The 21,188-nt window shown below is 41.0% G+C and overlaps 1 protein-coding gene across 1 annotated transcript in view; it reads right to left on the bottom strand.

The window, feature by feature from the left end:
• Positions 1-5,191: 5,191 nt before the first annotated feature.
• ITIH2 (inter-alpha-trypsin inhibitor heavy chain 2) overlaps positions 5,192-21,188 on the bottom strand; it is a 38,088-nt gene continuing 22,091 nt past the window's right edge. Inside the window, exons 12-21 of the mRNA XM_036843654.1 lie at positions 20,603-20,784; positions 19,538-19,723; positions 19,025-19,164; positions 17,035-17,204; positions 15,369-15,506; positions 10,195-10,308; positions 9,558-9,756; positions 8,828-9,000; positions 7,469-7,580; positions 5,192-5,498 (exon numbers count right to left, since the gene is read on the bottom strand). Of these exons, the coding sequence (XP_036699549.1) occupies positions 5,351-5,498; positions 7,469-7,580; positions 8,828-9,000; positions 9,558-9,756; positions 10,195-10,308; positions 15,369-15,506; positions 17,035-17,204; positions 19,025-19,164; positions 19,538-19,723; positions 20,603-20,784 (1,562 nt within the window). The 3' untranslated portion in view covers positions 5,192-5,350. The remainder of the gene's footprint in view (positions 5,499-7,468; positions 7,581-8,827; positions 9,001-9,557; positions 9,757-10,194; positions 10,309-15,368; positions 15,507-17,034; positions 17,205-19,024; positions 19,165-19,537; positions 19,724-20,602; positions 20,785-21,188) is intronic.

The raw sequence follows: 21,188 nt of genomic DNA on the forward strand, positions 1-21,188 counted from the left end.
TTTTCCTGTAAGTTTTTAGAGGCCAATATGGTTATGTTAAGCAGAGTGACTACAGACACCTAAAATCAAGTCTTATGTAGACTTTTTTCTCTATTTTCTTTTCTTTCTTTCTTTTTATTTTTTTGGCCGAGCCACATGGCTTGCAGGATCTTAGTTCCCCGACCAGGGATTGAACCCGGGTCCCCTGCAGTAGAAGCGCAGAGGCCTAACCACTGGACCGCCAGGGAATTCCCTGACTTTTTTTTTTTTCTTTTTAAAGCATCGTAAGCTATTCTTTTTTTAAAAAAAAAAAAATAGACTTTATTTTTTAGAGCAATTTTAAGTTCACAGCAAAATTAAGCAGAACGTGTAGAGATTTCCCACGTGCCCCCTGCCCCCCGAGCCACAGCCCCCCTACCATCAGCATCCCCACCAGATGGTGCATCTGTTACAACTGATGACCCTGCATGGACACGTCATCCTCACCCAGCGTCCGTAGCTGACGTCAGGGTTCACTCTTGGGATTGTACGTTCTATGGGCTTGGACTAATTTATAATGAAATATATTCACCATTATGGTGTCATGCAAAATAGGTTCATCAGTCTAAACGCCCACCTGCTAAGCCCCCCTCCCCTGCCTGCCTCCATCAAACACTGATCTTTTTACTGTCTACATAGTTTTGCCTTCCCCAGAATGTCTGATAGTTGGACTCATACAGTATGTAGCCTTTTCAGACTGGCTTCTTTTACTTGGTAATATGCATCTGTTTCCTCCACACGTCTTCTCGTGGCTTGATGGCTCTTTTTTTTTTAAAGTGCTGAATAATACCACCTTGTCTGTATATACCACAGTACATTTATCCATTCACCTACTGAGGGACATCTTCGTTGCTTCCAAGTTTTGTCAACTATGAATAAAGCTGCTATAAACCTACGTGTGTAGATTTTTGTGTAGGCCTAAGTGTTCAGCTCATTTGGGGAAATACCAAGGAGCGTGGTTCCTGGATTGAATGGTAAGATTGACTTCCAAAGTGGCTGTTCTTTTCTGTTTTCCCGCAAGCAGTGCATGAGAGTTCCTGTTGCTCCACATCCTCGCCAGCGTTTAGTATTGTCTTGATTTTGGCATTCTAATAGGTGTGTAGTAGTAGCTCATTGTCTTAATTTGCAACCCCTAATGACATATGATGTTGAGCATCTTTCCATATGTTTATTTGCCATCTGTATATCGTGTCTATTCAAGTCTTTTGCCATTTTTAAATTGGGTCATTCACTTCCTTACTGTTGAGTTTTAAGAGTTCTTTGTATATTTTGCATGATTGATAGTCTTAGATAATGTCTTTTGCAAATATTTTCTCTCAGTCTGTGGCTTCTCAGTTTTTGGAAAGCTATTCTTTTTCACCAGCTTGCTTGAGGTCATATCAAACTATTGGCATTGATATCTTAGGAAACCAAATTCCTTGAGTTTTCTTCATTAGGAATGCCGTCAGATCCCATTGCCTTATTTGCTCTTTTTCCCCTTGTGTACTTCTAACTGCCTATCAGTTTTTGCTGACACGTTTGAGTGAATTTATTCAACAAACATTTACTAAAGCGCCTCCCGTAAGTAAACGATTGCAGGAGGTGCTGGAGATAAAACGGTGAGAAGCAGGTGTAGGCCCAAGATGGGTGTCGTGTAGGAATTGAAATGTTCAGTGAATTGATATTCATTTGATATTCAAATGAAATGATTAGCCGATAAAGAGAAATTAGCTAATTTGGAGTACCTACTTAAAAACCCACCCTGGGACTTCCCTGGCGGTCCAGTGGTGAAGTCTCTGCGCTCCCAATGCAGGGGGCCTGGGTTCCATCCCTGGTCAGGGATTTAGATCCCACATGCCGCAACTAAGACCTGGTGCAGCCAAAAAAAAAAAAAAAAAAAAAAAAAAAAAAAAAAAACCCGCCCTGATTTTGACGTACTGCAGTGAGAGACCTTTACTGTTATCCGTATATACCTCAGTTCCCACTCTGGTGAAATGGGATCACAGGATTAGAATATGGCTCAGCCTTCGTTGTAAGTTCGTCATTAGGTTGACTGAAGTGACCCCAGAAACGTTAACTGGGTAATTGAATCACTATACCATTAAAAGGAAGCATCCTTGATTTTTCTTTCTCTCACATGGATATTTCAGAAAAAGTCACCCATGTAGACTTTGCCAGTGTGAAAAAGTGGTTTTTTGTTTGTTTGGCCATGCCTCATGCTTGCCGCTTGCGGGATCTTACTTTCCTGACCAGGGTTCGAACCCGGACCACGGCTGCTGAGCCCTAACCACTGGACTGCCAGGGAATTCCCTGAAAAAGTGTTAAGAAAGGAATAAGACTACTAAATTATTACAGCATATAAGCATTTTTATGTATCTAGGCAGCCAGGTAATTTCTGCTTTCATCTTACTGGGTCTTTGGAGTCTTACATCTCTTTCGATTGGGATAAGGCTGAAGAGAAGATGCTCCTCCTTATGGTATTAAGTGATCCTTTAAAGCAAGTAGAATGATTTGCATAAGACCTCATACCATTAGGTACTAAAATAACTGCTGATTCATAGTTCATTTCTACTACACATAGAGACACTCTCTAATTCCCTTTTTTTTACTTATTTCTTTGGATTGCCAATTTTCCAACTCTAAGAAGCCTTGTTTAATTTTCAGATATTAAAAAACACAAACAAACAAACTTATGACAGAAGTATGATCTGAACGCAGTCTTGTTTCTCAAACAAAGGCTCTTATTTTCCTGACAGTTCTGACAATAAGACATACATATCTAACTGGTTTAATGGGAACTGTTTAGATTGATACTTACAAAAAGCTTTGACGATAGGCTACTTTTGTCCTAAAGAGGAATATGTTTGACAAATACCAGCCCTGTAATACCCCAGCTTTATACAAAATTAAATATTGATCAATTACCAATGGGTTCCAAGGTGCTTCAACGAATAAACATAGATAATTGTCAACTTGTTTTTCTTCATCACTGAGAGCATAATACTTTCAGAACTAATCAAGAGGTAGACAGTGGAATAGTTCCTTCTTTTCCAATGATTCCCATTAATTTGGTTTCTTCATTTGAAATTCAAAATTGATTATTCACTTATAATTCAAAATTAATTATATAGAGAAGGCAATTTTCTGGTCTCAAGAGGGACACATGTGAACAGTATTTAATAAGGTTATTTTTACAGGAAATGAATTTTAAAACACCAGCTATTAATAAAAGTTTTGATAATTTGAATAACATGGGTTTGATTTTAAATCTAGTTTCTTTTGCTAGGACTATGTTGCTCAGTACTCTGCATGTAAATTTACACCCCAAGATTTTCATCATTATTTTTAAAACTACTGAGCACATGTAAAATACTAGGAATAGAACTAACCTTATATAGCTAAAGGTAGCAGTTTTAAGGTCAAAATTTTTTACAAAGTAACCAGTATAAGAACCCACTTTTGAAGTTTGTGTTGAATATTAGCATTTTAAGATTAGTATTTTTGAAATAGGGATAGAAAAGATGCAATAGATTTTTTAAAAAATCATAGGTGCCATAGATGACCAATTTTTATAGAGGAATGAAACTAAAAGGCAATGCTATTTACCTCTTCAGCACTGAGGTTATCTTGAAATTATAGAAATAATCACGTTTAATATTTTGCAATTATGTCAAAAGATGATCGCTTGCTTTCTCAAGTATTGGTTGGGTACGTCCAAAAAGAGGTAGTTTTGTCTACTTTCTAAAATGAAAAATGTTTTTTACCAAATTATGGAGAGAAAGCTTCATAAAAATGCAACTTAAAAAACTTTTTTAAGTGCAATTTCATCACTTTGGCCTTTGAACATATATCCATTTTCAGAATAGATTTAAAGGAAAGTTATAAACAAAGGAAAGCACAGAATGGTAATGGATCAGACTTGCACCAGCCTCCATAATCACGTAAGCCAATTCCTTATAATAGATCTCTTCATATATATATATATATATATACCATTGACCCCTGAACAACATGGGTTTGAACTGCATGGGACCACCTGTATGTGGATTTTTAAAAAAAAAATATAGCACCTGTTGTTTCATTTTACAGATCTTTAAAATTAAGTATGGGGAAAAGTTTGTGTTTAATTAGAGATCACAGTATGTGGAATCAAAGAACTAGGGTTTGAGGACTTCCCTGGTGGTTCAGTGGTTAAGAATCCACGTGCCAATGCAGGGGACACGGGTCCGAGTCCTGGTCCGGGAAGATCTCACATGCCACAGAGCAACTAAGCCCGTGCACCACAACTACTGAGCCTGTGCTCTAGAGCCTGTGAGCCGCAACTACTGAGCCCACATGACACAACTGCTGAAGCCCACGCGCCTAGAGCCTGTGCTCTGCAACAAGAGAAGCCACCATAATGAGAAGTCCGTGCACCGCAATGAAGAGTAGCCCCTGCTCACCGCAAGTAGAGAAAGCCCGTGCACATGCAACAAAGACCCAACACGGCCAAAAATAAATAATATAAATAAAAAATACATTTATAAAAAAACAAACAAAAAAACTAGGGTTTGAGTCCTGATCTGTTCTATACTGTTTCAGTTTCCTGCCCTTGGGTGAGTCATCTATCAATTCCTTTGTCTTTGAGACATAGATAAAAGTTTGTTGATTTTCGACTGTGTGGGATTTTGGCAGCCCTAAGCCCCACATTGTTCAAGGGCCAACTGTATATGTGTGTACGTTTATATATGTGTGTATATATGATATAGCCATCCTACTAGTTCTCTTTCTCAGGAGAACCCTGACTAATACAGGCTTCTTGGACTAAAAAGTGTCTCTGAGGCCAACACTAAGGAGGGAATTTTGGCAAAGCATCATGGGCATCATAGGTACCTTGGCAAGGTTATCCCTACAGAGGGTGACAGGGCTTTATATACATATATATATAACTACAAAACAAGATAAGTGACTTCCCCTGTTCTTATTCCAAGTTCACCAAATAACCTCATAATGGAATTTCCCATGTAACTGACAACCTAATAATGTATTCAGTTGCAAGGTTGAGGACCTGACACTGAAAACAGTGAAGTCCTTACAGTAAATGCCAAACCCAGGACTCCGTCTGGACGGCAGCTTCACTCACCAGCGCAGCTCTCCTCTGCACGACCTCGATTAACACACCTTCCCATCTGAAAACGCAACAACATCCTAAAACTTCTTTGCAAAGTATTTATTCTCTTCAGGTGTGTTAACAGGTTTTATAAACCACCATGATATCTGGTTAGTTTTTAATTATTCAAACTCAAGAATGACTACAAAGGTGGCAGGAAAAAAATGTATATTTATACATAGAATTTCCCCAACTATAAACTTTTCAAGGCCACTTGAGAAAGCTGTAGAGCTGAGGCACAAAGTAATCCTTGTAATGTCCGTCGATGAAGCCTTTCCCACTGTTGTGCACAAACCAACAAGGAACGTCGGTCCCAAACACTCTGTCTGTCCGGTAGTCCTTCTGGAGGCCTCTGCAAGGAGAACGATGCGCGTGGTTAGGACACAGACTGGGGCGTGGCCAGCCTGTGTATCCAGAAAGAAGACACACTCTCCCTCTCTGTTTTCTGCCCTCTTCTAGCGCCGTATCTGCTAACACCCCCGTGCCCCATCCCCATTCCCCAAGTCTTCCCCAAGTCATACAAAGCACCAGAGTCTGGGGCTTGGTTTAGAAAGACAGACAATAAGCACTGTGTCCTTAGAAATTCAAATAACCTGTCTAGAGATTGACCAATATGGACTTTTCCAGGAAGGTAAAGAGTGCAAATTAACTTTCCTTTTTTATTTTTTCCCTGCCGCCTTAGCAGAGGGGAGGCCCATGTATTCAGAGGCAGTCCTCTTTCTGGACACGGGGAAAGGGACAAGGGGGCAGTGGGAACTGGCTGGGGGCTGTGTCCTCAAGGTTGCCTAGGGCTGGTATAGTCTCCAAATTAGCCCAGAGCAAGGAAGAAGCTGCCAGATTTAGCAGATAACAACGCAGGATGCCAGTTAAATTTGAATTTCAGATAAACACCACTCATGTTTCAGCAGAAGTATGTCTCAAGTATCTGAAATTCACAATTTCCTGGGTGTCTTGTGTTTATCTGGTGAGGCTGGAAGAGGATCCAGCCATCGTGCTCTCTGGGGAGCTGAGGCTACTGCAGGGAGGCTGCGGGGCGGAAATAACGTTCAAATGGGAAGAAAGTGGAAACGAAGCTCCAGCTCGCAGGTTCCCTGCAGGATGAATCTGAGGTGCCTCTCACCTTGACTGCAGGGGTGACTGTTCTACTTAGGGGCGACGCCGGCTGTTCCTGAGACATTCATGTCTTTCGTTTTAAGGGTAAAGAAGTTATACGGTATATTGCCATTAATGAGCTTTAAAACGTACATCTTTGCGCGTGGCCCACTGGTCGAGTTAGTTTCCGCTGTGCGTCACAAGGTGCTGGCAGTAGATGAAAATGGGGCCCAGCCTTTACCTTTGGTCATTAGCATAGAGTAGATGTGTGTTTACCAACCTCAGATAACTTGTTATTACTGTGATCAACTGTGCTCAGTGTTGCTTCTACGAAACACGTTTACTGACGCCCAGTGGTAACTCACTGATCTCTGGTAAACCCGTACTAGTTGAGTAGTGTACTAAGAGCCCATTGTTTCAGTTCACAAATCTATTTCTGTGGTAATTTTATTTTACTGTTGTAATTCTATGGTTTAATGATTATTGTAATTTTATGGCTTAATTGTTGTAATTTTATGGTTTAATGAAGTACATGGAAGCCAATGACATCCGTGTGCCAAAAGAGTCATTTCTCATTGAGCAAAGTTGGCTGCTTTGTAAAAACTCTAAAAAGGCCCCGAATTCTTTAATATGATACCAAATTAGGCCTGGGTGAGACAACTGTAAAAAACTGGGAAAAATGAAAAAGACGTATAAAAATTTTACATTCAGGATGCTTTACAGGTATCTATGTTTTCACTTCAAAATGAAACATATGGATCCGGTTTGTGTAAGAAAAGCTACACCAAGACATATTCAGTAGATTCAAACACAAACATGCATTCAGTGGATAAATACTCAAAAAGAAAGCTCTAGGCTTACGTAAAAATCTACACATTCTTTCGCTAGCACTAAGGCGCGTAGATATTTTTATGATTTCTTCCTCTGATCTGCTTTTTCAATTATCCAGCTTGTGGCCATATGGCTTCTAATGTATGAAGGTGAGAATAGTAGATTAATTAATCTTGGCATTTGATGGTACGTACTTATGTACCTGGTCATTTTTTGCATTTCGGATGAACTCTCTGCAGTGTCCTTACGCCAATGCCACGTATGTGTCTCTTCCTGGTGAATTGTTTAGTGTGACACAGGTAAAGCTTGAAATGGCTTTTCTTGTTCTTCTATTTGGCCGAGTGAGTCCAATCCTAACAGGAGCCCTTTTTGTTCCCGCAGTATGCATCTGAGACATACCTGGTGACAATCAGCTTTTGTCCCTTCACGTCCATGTTTGCCTCTGGCTTCTCAGGGTCCTTTCCTGGTCGCTCATTGAAGATACGTATCTTTGGCTCATACATGAACTGGCCTATGAAACAAAGTCCAGACGTTTATTTACATGTAACTCAAAGGAAGACAGAAGGACAGCCTGGTCATGTGATCCAAGCTGCATTTTGGTCCCCCCATCTAGACTTTCTGGGGTAGGCAGATGTATTGAGAGGAAAAGGATGCAGATGGGGATGGGTTCTTCCTGAGGGCAAATCCATGCTGCTCACCCCATGGTCATTTGACATATGAGTCTGATCGACTGGACCCTAAGTAAATCGAACACCCTGATGGTGGGGGTAAAGGTCAGCACCTGAGAGTACAGCTCAAATCTAGAAACACGTTTGGTTTGTGATGCTATACAGTACGCTTAAATTGCCACCGTTCTTTAAAAAGGAGGGAAGGTTGACCTGGACGCCCTGCTTGTTATCACAGACTTCCTAAACCAGTTCACTTCTCTTCAGTGAGAAAAAAATCTTCAGCACAAAACTTACAATGTATCCATCCCTTCTCTTAATTTGCCCAGTATGTGATGAAATCCCAGCCCTGGGAAACTTTGTCTGGAGCAGCAAGTAGTCCCAGCTATAGCATTACGAGTTGCCCTGCACTGCTGTATTGGGTTGTAGGAATCATGTTTTTTATTCTCTGTATATTATGATGTTTTGACATCTTAAAAACTCCGTCTGGCTGGGAAGAGACTGCGCCACCCTGGGAAAGCCAATTCTGAAGAGAGCAAAGGACTCAGCCGGGAGCATGGCGGGGATCTGCAAACGAACCAAGCCAGAGCCGGACCTCCTCTCTCTGGCCTGGGAGCCCCAGAAGGAATCATTCCAGGGCCAGGTGCCAGGCAAGGAAAGACCACCCTGTAGCCCAATGCCCACTGAAATTATTAAGCTAGCCAACCCCAAACTATCCTGCTCTGTCCTGTCTTTGCCACAGAAACCCCAATAAAGGCTCTGGCCTGGGCCTACCTCTTGCTTCTGCTTCTGGTTCCTGACCCAAACCTGGCCTCCCCATGGCCCTGCATGGTGAGATGTGTCTCATGTTTCTATGGAAACCGCGAGCAACGGTAAATGTTACACTCTCTCAGCGACACTGACCTCTTTGTGTGCCACTCAGGCACCTTCATAAATTAAGACCAGGGCACAGAGTGTGGGTCCTCCCTGAACCCTTGAGTCCATACCTGTCACTTTCCCACATTCTAACCAAATGTTCTAACCTTGAGCCAAAGTTGTTCAAGACCTAGGGTGGTCAGTCCCACACCTGCCGGATGGTCCACAGACACTTTACCTATCAACCCGTGTACATTAGGAGAAAACTTGTTTGTGGGGGGGATGTAGATCCCCAAAAAGTCGACATTGATCGGATGCTTCTTCCAAACGCGATGAAGTAAAACAGAGAAGGACATCTCTTTATCCAGGGTGATAGTCACAGTTTTCTCTTTCTTCACCGAGACAAGCACCCTGGTGGGAAGTCAAAAAGGAATTAATGATTCCAGAACAGACTCGTTTTAGAATGTCATTCCTCTCTCACCCCTAATATGACTTCACTCTGCCCCGTACAATCCCCCCAGTTTTCTAAGAGCTTTACAACATTTTGGCCACAGAACGTTGATTTATCTCCCAGCGCTGAAATTCTGTCAATGTATACATTTCCGTATCAACAATGAACAGATACTAATGGGAAGATATTACTCACAGGACAAAATCATAGTGTTTCTGAGCACTCTGACACTCTGAGCTGGATTTCAGTTGATGGATTCATTCACACGTCCAACATGTACTTCTTGAGGACTTACTGTATGCCAGGCGCCAGGCTAGCACTGAGACACACCGTGACCAAAACACATAGACTCTACTGCCAGGAGCAGGGCAGAAAGTAACAAAATTTTTTCTGAACCTTGACTTCTTCACATTTAAAATGATGATTTTGAATTTTATGTTTGTGTCACGCATGTCTGGATTTGTTGATGTAGTCACGTACCAAGGATACACCTGAATACGGATGTAACTGTACTTGCCTCTGGTTAAGAACGTGGGCCGTGTCAGACCAGGACAAGACGGATGTTCGAGAGCCCCTGCTCAGGGAGATGGTCTCGGTGCTGATTTCTATTTTCATGCCCTCATGTTGGAAATAAAATCCCAGTTTCCCAAAATAGGTGCTTAGTTTTTCATTCTTGGGCTTCTTGGCACCAATGAGCTGTCCATTGACCAAAATCCCTGCAAGGAAAAAAAATGTTTTTTTCTCTCTTGTGCGCTCATTTTCTTTCTTTCTTTTTTTTTTGTACATATGGGCACCATAATTCAAATTAATAAAACCTGACAGTATGGGAAAATTATTTTTTTATTTAGCTTCAGGATTTACATAACGTTTTTTTCCTCTGTAATTCTCATTTTATAACTATTTTATTATGGTTTAAATTAATCATATCACAACAAGTTCTGCTAGTTCATACTCAGAGCATTTTATCTATAATAGTTCAAATAGTTAGGAATATATTTATAATTCATTTCTCACTATCAGAGTTTGAAAAGAGTAGTTTGAAATATATATATAAGATTTTATTAAGGTAGAAAAGAAAGAAATCCCAGGTAGTGACAGTGAAGAATGACCATGATCTAGTAGTCCAATTCTAATATAATATCTTTTTATTTTACCTAATTCTGGATCAGAAACAAGATTGAGGATTTTTCCAGGTTCTGAGTCAATATTGAAACAAATATTCTTTTGGCTTTTTGGTAGGTAGATGATGAAGTGTGGGTCATTTTCAACTGGAAAATATACAAAGAAAATGAAAACAAACAAAATCATAGAAAGGAAGGTTAATTTGAACAGTATTTTATTCCCGAACATCTTTAATTTCACAACAACAAATGTTTACTGTGCTCCTACTATATGCTAGGTACTGTTCTAGGCACCAGGGACCCAGTGGTCCAAGCGCCGTCCCTCCCTCATGGAGCTGCCATCAGAGTTCTAGGTTATCTTACAAATATAGTGTATACTCGTTTTGTAGCTATCACATATATTCTAGGCTAGAGAGAAAAAAATGAATAAGAAAGACATAAGGAATAAGAAACACAAGCATACACACTATATATATATAATATATACTACAAATGCACTACATATGTGTATATACAGTGACTGTGTGTATAGATAGATAAAATACCTGTATTTTTAAGTAGTCATATACAGTGCATAAAAATAAAAAAGACATAATATTACCTTTTGGCATACAGATTAATATTGATCAATTCCAAGAGCAATGAAGGATCAAGCTATTCCCAAGAAAGTACTCCTTTGTTACTAGACACCATTATTCCGGCTGATCTTTTTTGTTTGTTTGTTTACCCATTCAACAAATATTTGGTAAGAAAAAAACCCAAACTATGTGCAAAACTCTGAATTAGGCAATGCTTGGTGTAGCTATAAATAAGTCATGGTCTTTACCTTCAAGAGAGAAACAATTTAATGAAGGAGTGACAAAGACTCTCCTGGGACTAACTCTACTCAGGCTTCCCTGAACTCTCCAAGTTTGACCTCAGCTTTTGGACTTCCATGTTCCTCTCTGCATTGTCTAATTTTAGCAAAAATCCTACTAAGTAGGTTTAGCTAGAATCCCCCACCCTCCAAATCTGATCACCCTTGATATCTATTCAGGTTCCTCCTCCCCCCACCATCCTCAAGTGAGGTCTGATTACCTGGCCTGCCTTCAGCAAGAATCCTGTTAGGTTAGTTTAACCAGAACCCCCCCTTTCCACTGATGTTTCCTCTTAGTAATCTTCCATTTACTGACCCCAGCCTGGTTTTTGTCTGTAAATTCCCACTTTCCCATGCTGTGTTCAGAGTTGAGTCTAATCTCCCTCCTGCACTGCAATACCCCAATGCAGTGGTCCCTACACCCATCATGAATAAATTGTTCCTTACCGTGCTTTAACAAATGTCATGAATAATTTTTTCCGTTAACAGAATATCATTTTTTCTTTCATGAAGGCAGACACAACCACTAATGTGAGATGGACTAAAGTATATGATTGAAAAATGGCCCAAGCACACGACTCTGGGAATGAAGATGGAAGGATGATCAATTCCACCCAGGCAAGCGGAGAAAGGCTTTATAAAAGGGTTGGCTTTTGAACTAAGTCCTGAAGGTAGGAAAACACAGGTAGATAAAAGACACAGGAGAGAGATATTTTATGCTGAGTGGACAGAATGAGGAAAGGCATGGAGGGAGAGAAGTTGATGATTTGTTAAGAAAGTAACTCAAGATGACTAGAGGATGGGTTTTTGCGAAGTCTTAGATAAGACTAAGAATGTAGGTCGTAGGGAACCATGGACCACCAGGCCACAGAACGGACTTTTATTCTGTTGGGGAGCTATTGAAGGTTTTGGAGAAAAATGTGATATGATTTTGACCCTCATTTAGGAAATTACTGGTCGCAGTATGAATTAAGGATCAGAAAGTAGACATAGGAAGATCATTTAGCAGCTAAGGCAGCAGTAATTCAAGCAAGAAATGTTAAATGCAAAACCCAGCATGGCGGGTGAATGGGTTTGGCGAGAGAGGGGAAATTCAAGATTCATCTGGTAGAATCCACAGTATCTGGTAACCGAGTGGAGAGGAGTCATTTAGCACTTCCAGGCTTCTAGCCTCAGAATTGAAGAAACTGAAGAGGAAGGTTTGACTTAAGACCTGCAGTGGTTGTGTTTTCCAGAATAAAATTGGAAGAGTGGGCTACCATCCAGTGAGAGGTCGCTGTTTTCTAGATGCTATCACAAAGCTCTTTGCAAATATTAACTAATTCTCACCGCAGTCCTGCAGAGGACAGGTGACCTGCCCGAGGTCACATCACAGAGTTAATAAGTGGCAGAGTTATGACGCAAAGCCACGCCGTCTGATTACATGCCCATTCTCCCAGCCATCCTGATATGCTCCTTCAGGTGTGTGTTTGGGAACTCGAAATGGAGGATAAACTCATCCAGAACTGGAACAAAATCTTGTACTTCTTTGCACCCCTCACACCACCAAGCTCATGTTCTGTAGTCAATAAATACTTGGTTAATTGATTTTGTGTAGGAGCTGGGCATGAGAGGGCATCATTAAAACACGCAACAAAGGTTCCCACCTCTTTGTTTTTTTTAATCAAAAGAATCATTTTATTATGATAGCCTCTTCTTTCCTCTACACAAATAGGGTGTTTTGAGATAACCTGGCTTGAAGGAAATTGCTTTCATTAAAGATAATGATGGGTTTTGCCATTTTGATGAACCTAAATCCCATCCATCAGACCTTTTGGTGAGCAGCAGTGAATCAGTACTGCCGTAATGAGTTGATAGACGTCTACCAGAAACAAAGGATCATACTGAAGTTAGTCTGTGCAGCCTTCCATTCTGATCAGGTTGGAGGGAGATTGAGGACCTGGGGTTAATGGGTGTAAGACTAGCCAGCATTTACTGAGCTTCTCCTAGGAACCAGGAACCTACTTTAGAACCACCTTGCAGGTTATCATCATACCCATTTTGAAGGTGGGCTGAGACCTATAGATGTTTCAGTGTCCAGGCCAAGGTCATGGGGGCAGAGTTTGACCCCAGAACTGTTTGACTCTCAAGACCTTGTCCTTTTGGTTGCTTCATACAGCAGAGACAAGAAACTCGGAGCAAGCACTGCATTCTTACTGAGAAGAACACTTCAAAATAAATTGGCTCGGGCTCTACATGTTTCTACGCAAAGTTTTATTTTGCAAAGGAACAGTTTAAGTGACTCATGATCTTGTCACTGCAATCAGGTCTTGTTCTCAGAAGCCACTCGTTGGAAACACATAGTAAAAATGGCTGTTGTGCAAGCACAGCAACCTTGGTCACATAGATTCCCTCCTCATGTGCCACTTTACGAGGCTGTCACTTCTGAGAGTCACATGCAGAGCCCTTCACCAAAGCTCCATAGTTGGAGGTGATGTGGGAGGGGAGTGGAGGGACCTCTGTCTGAAGCATCACCACCAATGAAAGCGTGAAGAAGATCACTTTGGGCCCACAAATAACAATTTCAGAGCTAAGTCGTAGAGGTGGGATGTTTCAAAATATCTCTATCAAGATACTTATTAAAGATATTTAAAGATATCATAAATATCGATTCAAAGCCCTTGCTGTGTTCTCTCTGTTATAATTCGATGTCGGGTGAGTGGTAGGTGTACAGTCCTGAGAAATCAGTTCTGAGGATTTCTGGATAGAAGAGTCTTACATTCCAAGCAGTCTAGAAAAGCAGCACATTTCTAAGAAGCTACACCAGAAGCTACTCTGATATTTAAACTGCAAACCACCTGAGTTAAGCTGGTACTTTGGAACTTCCAAGAGGGAGAGGGATGTGCTCCTTCTTTGAATGTTTAAATTTACTCCTAAGTAAAAGGCAGAAAAGGGGCACAAGCTTTCTACATGGGACCAGCCAATGGGTAGGCAGTGGAAATCCCTTTCACTGAAAGGCATAGTGCAGACCAGGAACAGGAGAGAAGATAGTTTCCTATTTCCCCCAGGCAGCTCCTCTCTCTGGTTGAGAAATAAGACCCTGCAGAGGTTGACAACCAGAAGGCAAAGAAAGAATCTGCACAAGGAAGCCAGCTGCAGCTGCCAGGACTCTCACGAGGAAATTCGTTTTCCTGGCTTTCACACGATTGCATCTGCTACCCATGCCTGCCACTGAAACCACTGGTAGAAAGATTTTTAAATGCTGAGCAAAACGAGGATTTTCAAATATGCTGTTGATTAAAATCAAGTAAGCAAATTAACAAACAACCCCACAAAATAATGTATGATAATGCAGTTATATAGGAAACAACATTCAAGTATTTTTGATTATAAAATTGATAATAACACCTATTTAGGGACTTTCCTGGTGGCTCAGTGGTTAAGACTCTGCGATTTCACTGGAGGGGGCACAGGTTTGATCCCTGGTCGGGGGAACTAAGATCCCACATGCTGCACGGTGCGGCCAAAAACAAACAAACAAAACACTTATTTATTGAGTGACTATAACATGCCAGCTCTTTAAAGATGGTTACACATTTAATCGACAGCTATGTAAGTAGCTTACATCATGATACTTACGTACTTACAGCTACGTAAGTATCATGATGCCTCTTTTCAAAATGAAGGAAGTGAAGTGCAGAAATGTTAGTAACTTAAGTTCAAATGAGTGTCATGAACAATCTCCAAAGAAGATGTCCTTTCCATTGATACCCATTGGCCCTCCCCACACGAGAGGTGCATCTCTTCCATCCCAGAGGGTTTGCCTCGTACAGTTGGAAATGGGGTGCTATGGAATGCATTGTCCCCCCCAAATTCATATGTTGAAGCTGTAACCACCAACATGATGGTGTTTAGAGGTGGGGCCTTGGGAGCTGATGAAGGTTAGACAAGGTCATGAGGGTGGGACCCTTATGATGGGATTTGTGCCCTTATAAAAGAGACACTGGAGAGCCTGCCCTCTATCTCTCTCTCCAGTGCATACACAAAGGGGCCATGTGAACACGCAGGAAGACAGGTCCTGCCTACAAACGAAGAAAATGAAATGTACCTTGCTGGCACCTTGATCTTGGACTTCCCAGCCTCCAGAACTGGGAGAAATAAACTTCTGTTGCTTAAACCACCCAGTCTATGGTATTTTGTTTTGGTGGCCCAAGCTGACTAATACACGGGGCCATCTTCTTTCCATGGAAGGCAACGATGCCTATAAAAGGCTCCCAGTTTTACCAGGATTTTTTAAACGTATACAAATGCTCCATGGCATTATGGTCCAATTGAGATCTGGGATGTGGAAGCATTGTGGAAGTTCCCTTACCTCTCATTACGTGTGGAGGAGGGGTTGTCTCAAGCACTGGAGCGCCAACCGCGGGCATTGGGACCATTTGTGTCGGTGAAGGGTTCACCCAAGGTGGGAATGAATTTGGAGCAACTCTGTTGCCATAATACAGGGCACCTGCATAGAAAAAAACTGTATCCATTAGTTTCCGGGTTTACTTTTCCATGGACATTGCTTACAATATCAAGAATCTGTTTTATGCAGACAGACCCCAGAGGTTCTCAGCTAAGGTTTTCTCCCATTATTTTTATTCCTGAGTTCTCTATCTTCCAGCTCCTTCTGTCATCATGCTGTGAGGGCCTGCTGTAGGCTTCTCTGCAGAGTCTGGGTCCCGGGCTAGGGTCAGTAGTACGAGGAACCAGCCCTCAGAGGTTGGGGAAGGACCTTGTGCCTTCACCATAAACTGGGGAGATGAGGTCCAGCCAGACTCTGGATGGCATCTTCTCGGATCTATTCCTATCTACTCACCAAACGACAATCAGAAAGCAACAAGGATTTACTGTATAACACGATATTCAATATCTTGTAATAACCTATAATGGAAAATAATCTGAAAATACATATATATATAAAATGGAATCATTTTGCCATACACCTGAAACTAACACCATATTGTAAATCAACTATACTTCAATAAAAAAGAAAACAAAACAAAACAATCAGAACGATTTAGTTTCCCAACCAACCAATATCCCCTACTGGTTGCAAAAAATTCATTTGGCTTTCTGATATGCAGTCAGCTCCTTGTCTCTGAGAAAAAATGCCAGTTCACCTAGGCATTTTATCCAGGGGATATAAAATCACCTATAAATGCCAGGTCATCTAGTGTGAGTTTCTCCCTGCATAAATTTAGCTGTGAGGCTCCAGGCTATTGTAACTGGAAGTCAGAAGTAAGAGTTTCTTGAAGCCTGGACCACTGTCATAAAGTTGGCATCTCACTTGGACAGAATTAAAAATGCAGAAAACGATCCCTCCGGTGAATGCTGGTCATTCTCAAGATTGTTATAACAGGACCAGTCCCTAAGAAAGGGAGGAAGGAAGAAAATGAGTAAACCAAGCTCTTCTAAATGTGGGCACACATGCCCTTGGGTGTACCTTCGGACATTCCACAAGACACAGAGATCATGGATAGCTTTTATGGCAATTTTGAGCTTCTTAGCTTCCATATATATTTTTCCCAAGAAAACCCCTTTCTCCTAGTTTAGAAATGGAAGGCACACCTTTTTCCTGCCTGCCTCACCAAAAACCTCCTGGGAACTAAGTGTCCATTTGAAAATCGGTGTAGTGCCCCCAAATGGAATAACTCCAATGTCTAGGAAACAAATCTATTTGTAAGTCAGACAGTTTTCAACTCTTTGCTTTCAACAGGATTGGAGTAGGGCCTGACCTGTCATCTGATAGACCATTAAAAATACTTTTTGGAGTACTAGATTCTATATGAGTTTTGTATATGGCTTCAAAGAAGTTCAGATAAGTGGTGCCACTGCTATAACCAAGTTCTTTCCATTCCTGTTTACTTTTATGTATGTCAACAAGGCTTATCAGGCCTTAGGCTTATAAAAAAATATTGGGTTGGCCAAAAAGTTCATTTGGGTTTTTCCGTAACATCGTATGAAAAATTTCTCCACCAGGTAGGCAGACTCACCTGAACAGCAAGAATGGTCTTGTGGAGGGGAGTCTGCCAGCATGCGTTCATCCCCGGCGTCATTCTCTATCACCATGGATGTGAGGGGGGTCACTATATGGTGATCCAGAGACATCTGCAGGATTGTTTTTGTAATTTTCCTTTTCACAGCAGCTGTAGGAGCCAGGCTCCTGTACTCAGGAAACAGAGACATTGGAGAGCATCACTAGATTTAACTCCACCACTTCTGGGTCCAACTGGGACCCTGGGGACCACGAGGTAAAACAGAATTAACTGGCTTCATGGAGCTTAGTATTTTGTCTATCCATGCAGTCCTAAGGAATTTTTAAACAGATTATTATTTTTTTTTAACTGAAGTATAGTTGATTTACAGTGTTCTGTGTGTTAATTACTGCTGTACAGCAAAGTGCTTCAGTTATACATATATATACATTCTTTTTCATATTCGTTTCCATGATGGTTTATCCCAGTATACTGAATATAGTTCCCTGTGCTCTACAGTAGGACCTTGTTGTTCAGCAGATGTAATAGCTCACATCTGCTCACCCCAACCTCCCACTCCACCCCTCCCCCGACCCCCTCCCCCTTGGAAACAACAAGTCTACATAAGTTATTTTTGAGAGCAGTTTTAGGTTCACAGCAAAACTGAGCAGAAAGTAGAGCTTTTCCGTATACTCCCTGCCCCTTCACCACCCGACAACCTCCCCCATTATCAACATCTCCCAGTAGAAGTGGTACATCTGTTACAATCGATACATCTACATCTACACATCACCATCACCCAGGGTTCACTTTTGTGTTGTACATGCTATGGGTTTGGACAAATGTATAATGGCAGGTATCCATCATTATAGCGTCATACAGAGTCGTTTCACTGCCCTGAGAAATGCCCTGTGCTCTGCCTGTTCATCCTTTCCACCCACTGCTCAGTGGCAAACACTGATCCACTTTACAGGGATTCTTTCTTAAAAATCAATATTTAACGTCTGCAGCAATTTGCTATGTACCTTTACATACACCCAGTTGCCTCTGTCAAGATGCAGGGACAGTTCCCACTCACTCTAAAGCCACAGCTTACAATCTTGTGTCTGTTTTATAATCTTACTGACATTAAGGATTTTCTCTCTGAGCACAGTTATACAGCTGTATTTCATTTTTCCCAGCCCTGTGCACACCACCCTGCTCCCGCTTCCTAAGAATCTGATCGAATAGGTGGAGGCGGGCTGGGGAACAGTAATTTTCTTATCCAATCACCCCCCTGTAATTCTGATACACGTGATCAAAGAACCATACATTACTCTAGAAATATAGTTTTAATATTGGAGCATTTAAATATCAGTCAGCTGAGAAGCCAGAGATGAAACAGGTACCTATAGGAAGCCCTTCCTTATGTGATATCAGAATTGCATAAGCGTAAATTTCTCTTTGGACAATAATCTATTTTCAGAAGTAAATGCAAATGAATTCCTGATACCCATAGCAATGAGATGGATGAATCTCATGGCCATCACATCGAGTGAAAGAAGCCAGAAACAAAAAATACAGTTTGTAGCATTATATGAAATCTCGTCATAGACAAAACTAATTGATAGTGACAGATGTCAAAATAGTGATTTCTACTCGAGGTGGGAGGTGGGTGTTGAGTGGAAAGGAGAATGAAGGAGACTTCAGAAATGGAAGAAGTGTTCCGTGTCTGGATCGGGTGCTGATTACGTGGGTGATGTGCGTAAAAATTCATTAAACTGTACCTTTAAAATGAATGCACTTCACATGCTTTATTGTATGCATGTTACATGTCAAGAAAAAAGAAAAAAAGAGTGAACCCAGCTTGAGTTAAAACTGCCTGAAACCAGTGGAAATGAATACTCCAAACCCTGTAATAATTTGCTGCCTCTCTTGGTTCCAAACTCTTTTTTTTTTGTCTATTATGTCAAGTATCCAAGGCAAGTCTTTTGCGTTTGCAAATCCCTGTGGTGTATGGTCTTCTTACCGTTCAGCCAGAAGTTGGTTGATGGTCAGATAGGCCCACAATTTCTTGGTGAAATCAGGATCTGCACGCTTGTCTTTGGATAGAAAATCCTCCAAGCCATCCATCTCGGCCAGGGTTTCCAACACTAACTCTGCATTAGCCTGGACAATGGAAGGTTCAGTTGAAAGACACCAGTGGGGCAGAATTGTAGTTAATCAATTCACATTTTCCAAAGGATCTACTGTGAGTGAATCAGGGTAGCAGGCAACTTGAAGGGGAATGCAAAATAATCCAAAAGAATATACAAGAGGAAGTAAGTGCCAACCTCTAGAGTTTGGGATGAAAAAGGTAAGGATTTACACAATAGTTGGGAAGATGGCACAGATATTCTCAGGCCTTCCCTTTCGCTTTTTGCTTTTATCATACCCACAAGATTCTTGGAATTCAGAGTATCAGCCTGTTAATATACAAGATGTCTCTTGTATACTAAGGGGACAATTAGTATTTTTAGAATAAGCAGATAAGTAGAAGTACCGAAGTTGCAGTGATAATACTCTGTAACTGCTCCAATTTATCAGGGTCAACTTTTCCTGCCACCACGATCTCTGAGCCTCCAAAATAGTTATGGAAACTGTTTTGAGTGACATCTGTTACTGGTGTTTGGGGATAGTTGAACTGAACATTCCGGAGCAAGGGAGTCGAGACCTGGTTGTAGAATTTCTACAATTCATAGAAAAAAACAGAGAAATCATTATTTTCATATCACTTTATAGACCTAAAGCATTTTTCTCTGAGATTCTTCAAGTGCTTAGCAGACATCGCTCAATTTATTCTCCCAGGATCTCTGTGGAAAGCTATGGAAAATTCTCATAGTTATTCAATGAACTGAAACAGAGACGATCAAGACTTTGTTAAGAATATTACTCTTGATTTAAGAGCCCAGTATATTTTCTTTCTGTTATGACGAGCATGAAAAGCTCAGGGACTCTCATAATAAGTCAGCTGGGTGGATATCCCCAAGTTAGAACCCGTCTCTTACCTGTTCCCAGGTTTAAATATGGTGCCTGCTATTGATAGATGGTACCTGGTACTGACAGAGGGTGGAGTAAAGTATATTCTTCTTCTCCTTCATTTTTTCTTGTCCATTTAGTCAAAATAAACAAGTAATTGATATCCTTTATATTTAAGGAAATGTACAGGCTATAGTTTGATTTGTGTTGCATTATAGAAAGTTGATTTCCAAGATGCCAATGTACTTTAAAGGGAGACCAGTGCCCATGGCGATTAGGAGGACCGATGGCTTAGCAGGACTGGAGAGACACAGGAAGCCGTGATGGTGTCTCCCAAGACCTGTTCAGGGAGTAGGGAACTTGGTATCCATCACCTTACCACCTCTCATCTCACTGTTACTGCAGGTGTACAAGTGGGGGTGGGGTGCATGAGAAAGGAAAAGAACACTTCCCCGATTCTTGTGACCTAATATAGCTGACATAATGACAATTTTTACTTAAATTCAGCCATATTCTTTTGGGCATCAGATATTGCTAGTTGAATGATTTCAAGTGAAGAAAAAAAAAAAAGAACAGAAGAAAAAGTTACCTTGAGCTGGGCAGAAGTGTCCTGGTTTCCATAAATCCTTTGCGCGATCCCACGGTTTTCGTTGGAGAGTCTCTTCAAAAAATCATAGTCAACATCAAATCCTATCCCCAAACTGAACAAGGAGATGTTTTCTCGTATGTTCTGCTTCACGTTTTTCTGAATTTTTGACAATTTCAATTCCCCTAAAGATGATGACAGGAAGGAAAGGAGTGAGGAGGTAATGCTATCAAGATTTGGGAAAACCCATGGAGGGCAGTTTAGCAAAATTTGTCCAAATTCAAAATGCACCTATGCTTTGACTCAGTCACTCAACTTCTAGGAATTTTCCCTAGAGATGCCCTCATACATGTTGAAATGAAGGACGGGCAGTGGTATATAGCAATGTTATTGGGAATAGCAACATATTAGAAACAACTTAAATGTACACCGATAAAGGAGATGGGTTAAATTATGGTATATTCAAACTGTGAAATACTATGCAGTTATAAAAAAGAACATGGCAACTCTTTATGTGTTTATATTGAATGATCTCAAAGGCACATTTTTAAAGGGGAGAAAAACAAGGTGAAGGTCAGTGTATGCAGGA

The sequence above is a fragment of the Balaenoptera musculus genome, chromosome 2 (genome assembly GCF_009873245.2).
Source record: "Balaenoptera musculus isolate JJ_BM4_2016_0621 chromosome 2, mBalMus1.pri.v3, whole genome shotgun sequence".
NCBI lineage: Eukaryota > Metazoa > Chordata > Mammalia > Artiodactyla > Balaenopteridae > Balaenoptera > Balaenoptera musculus.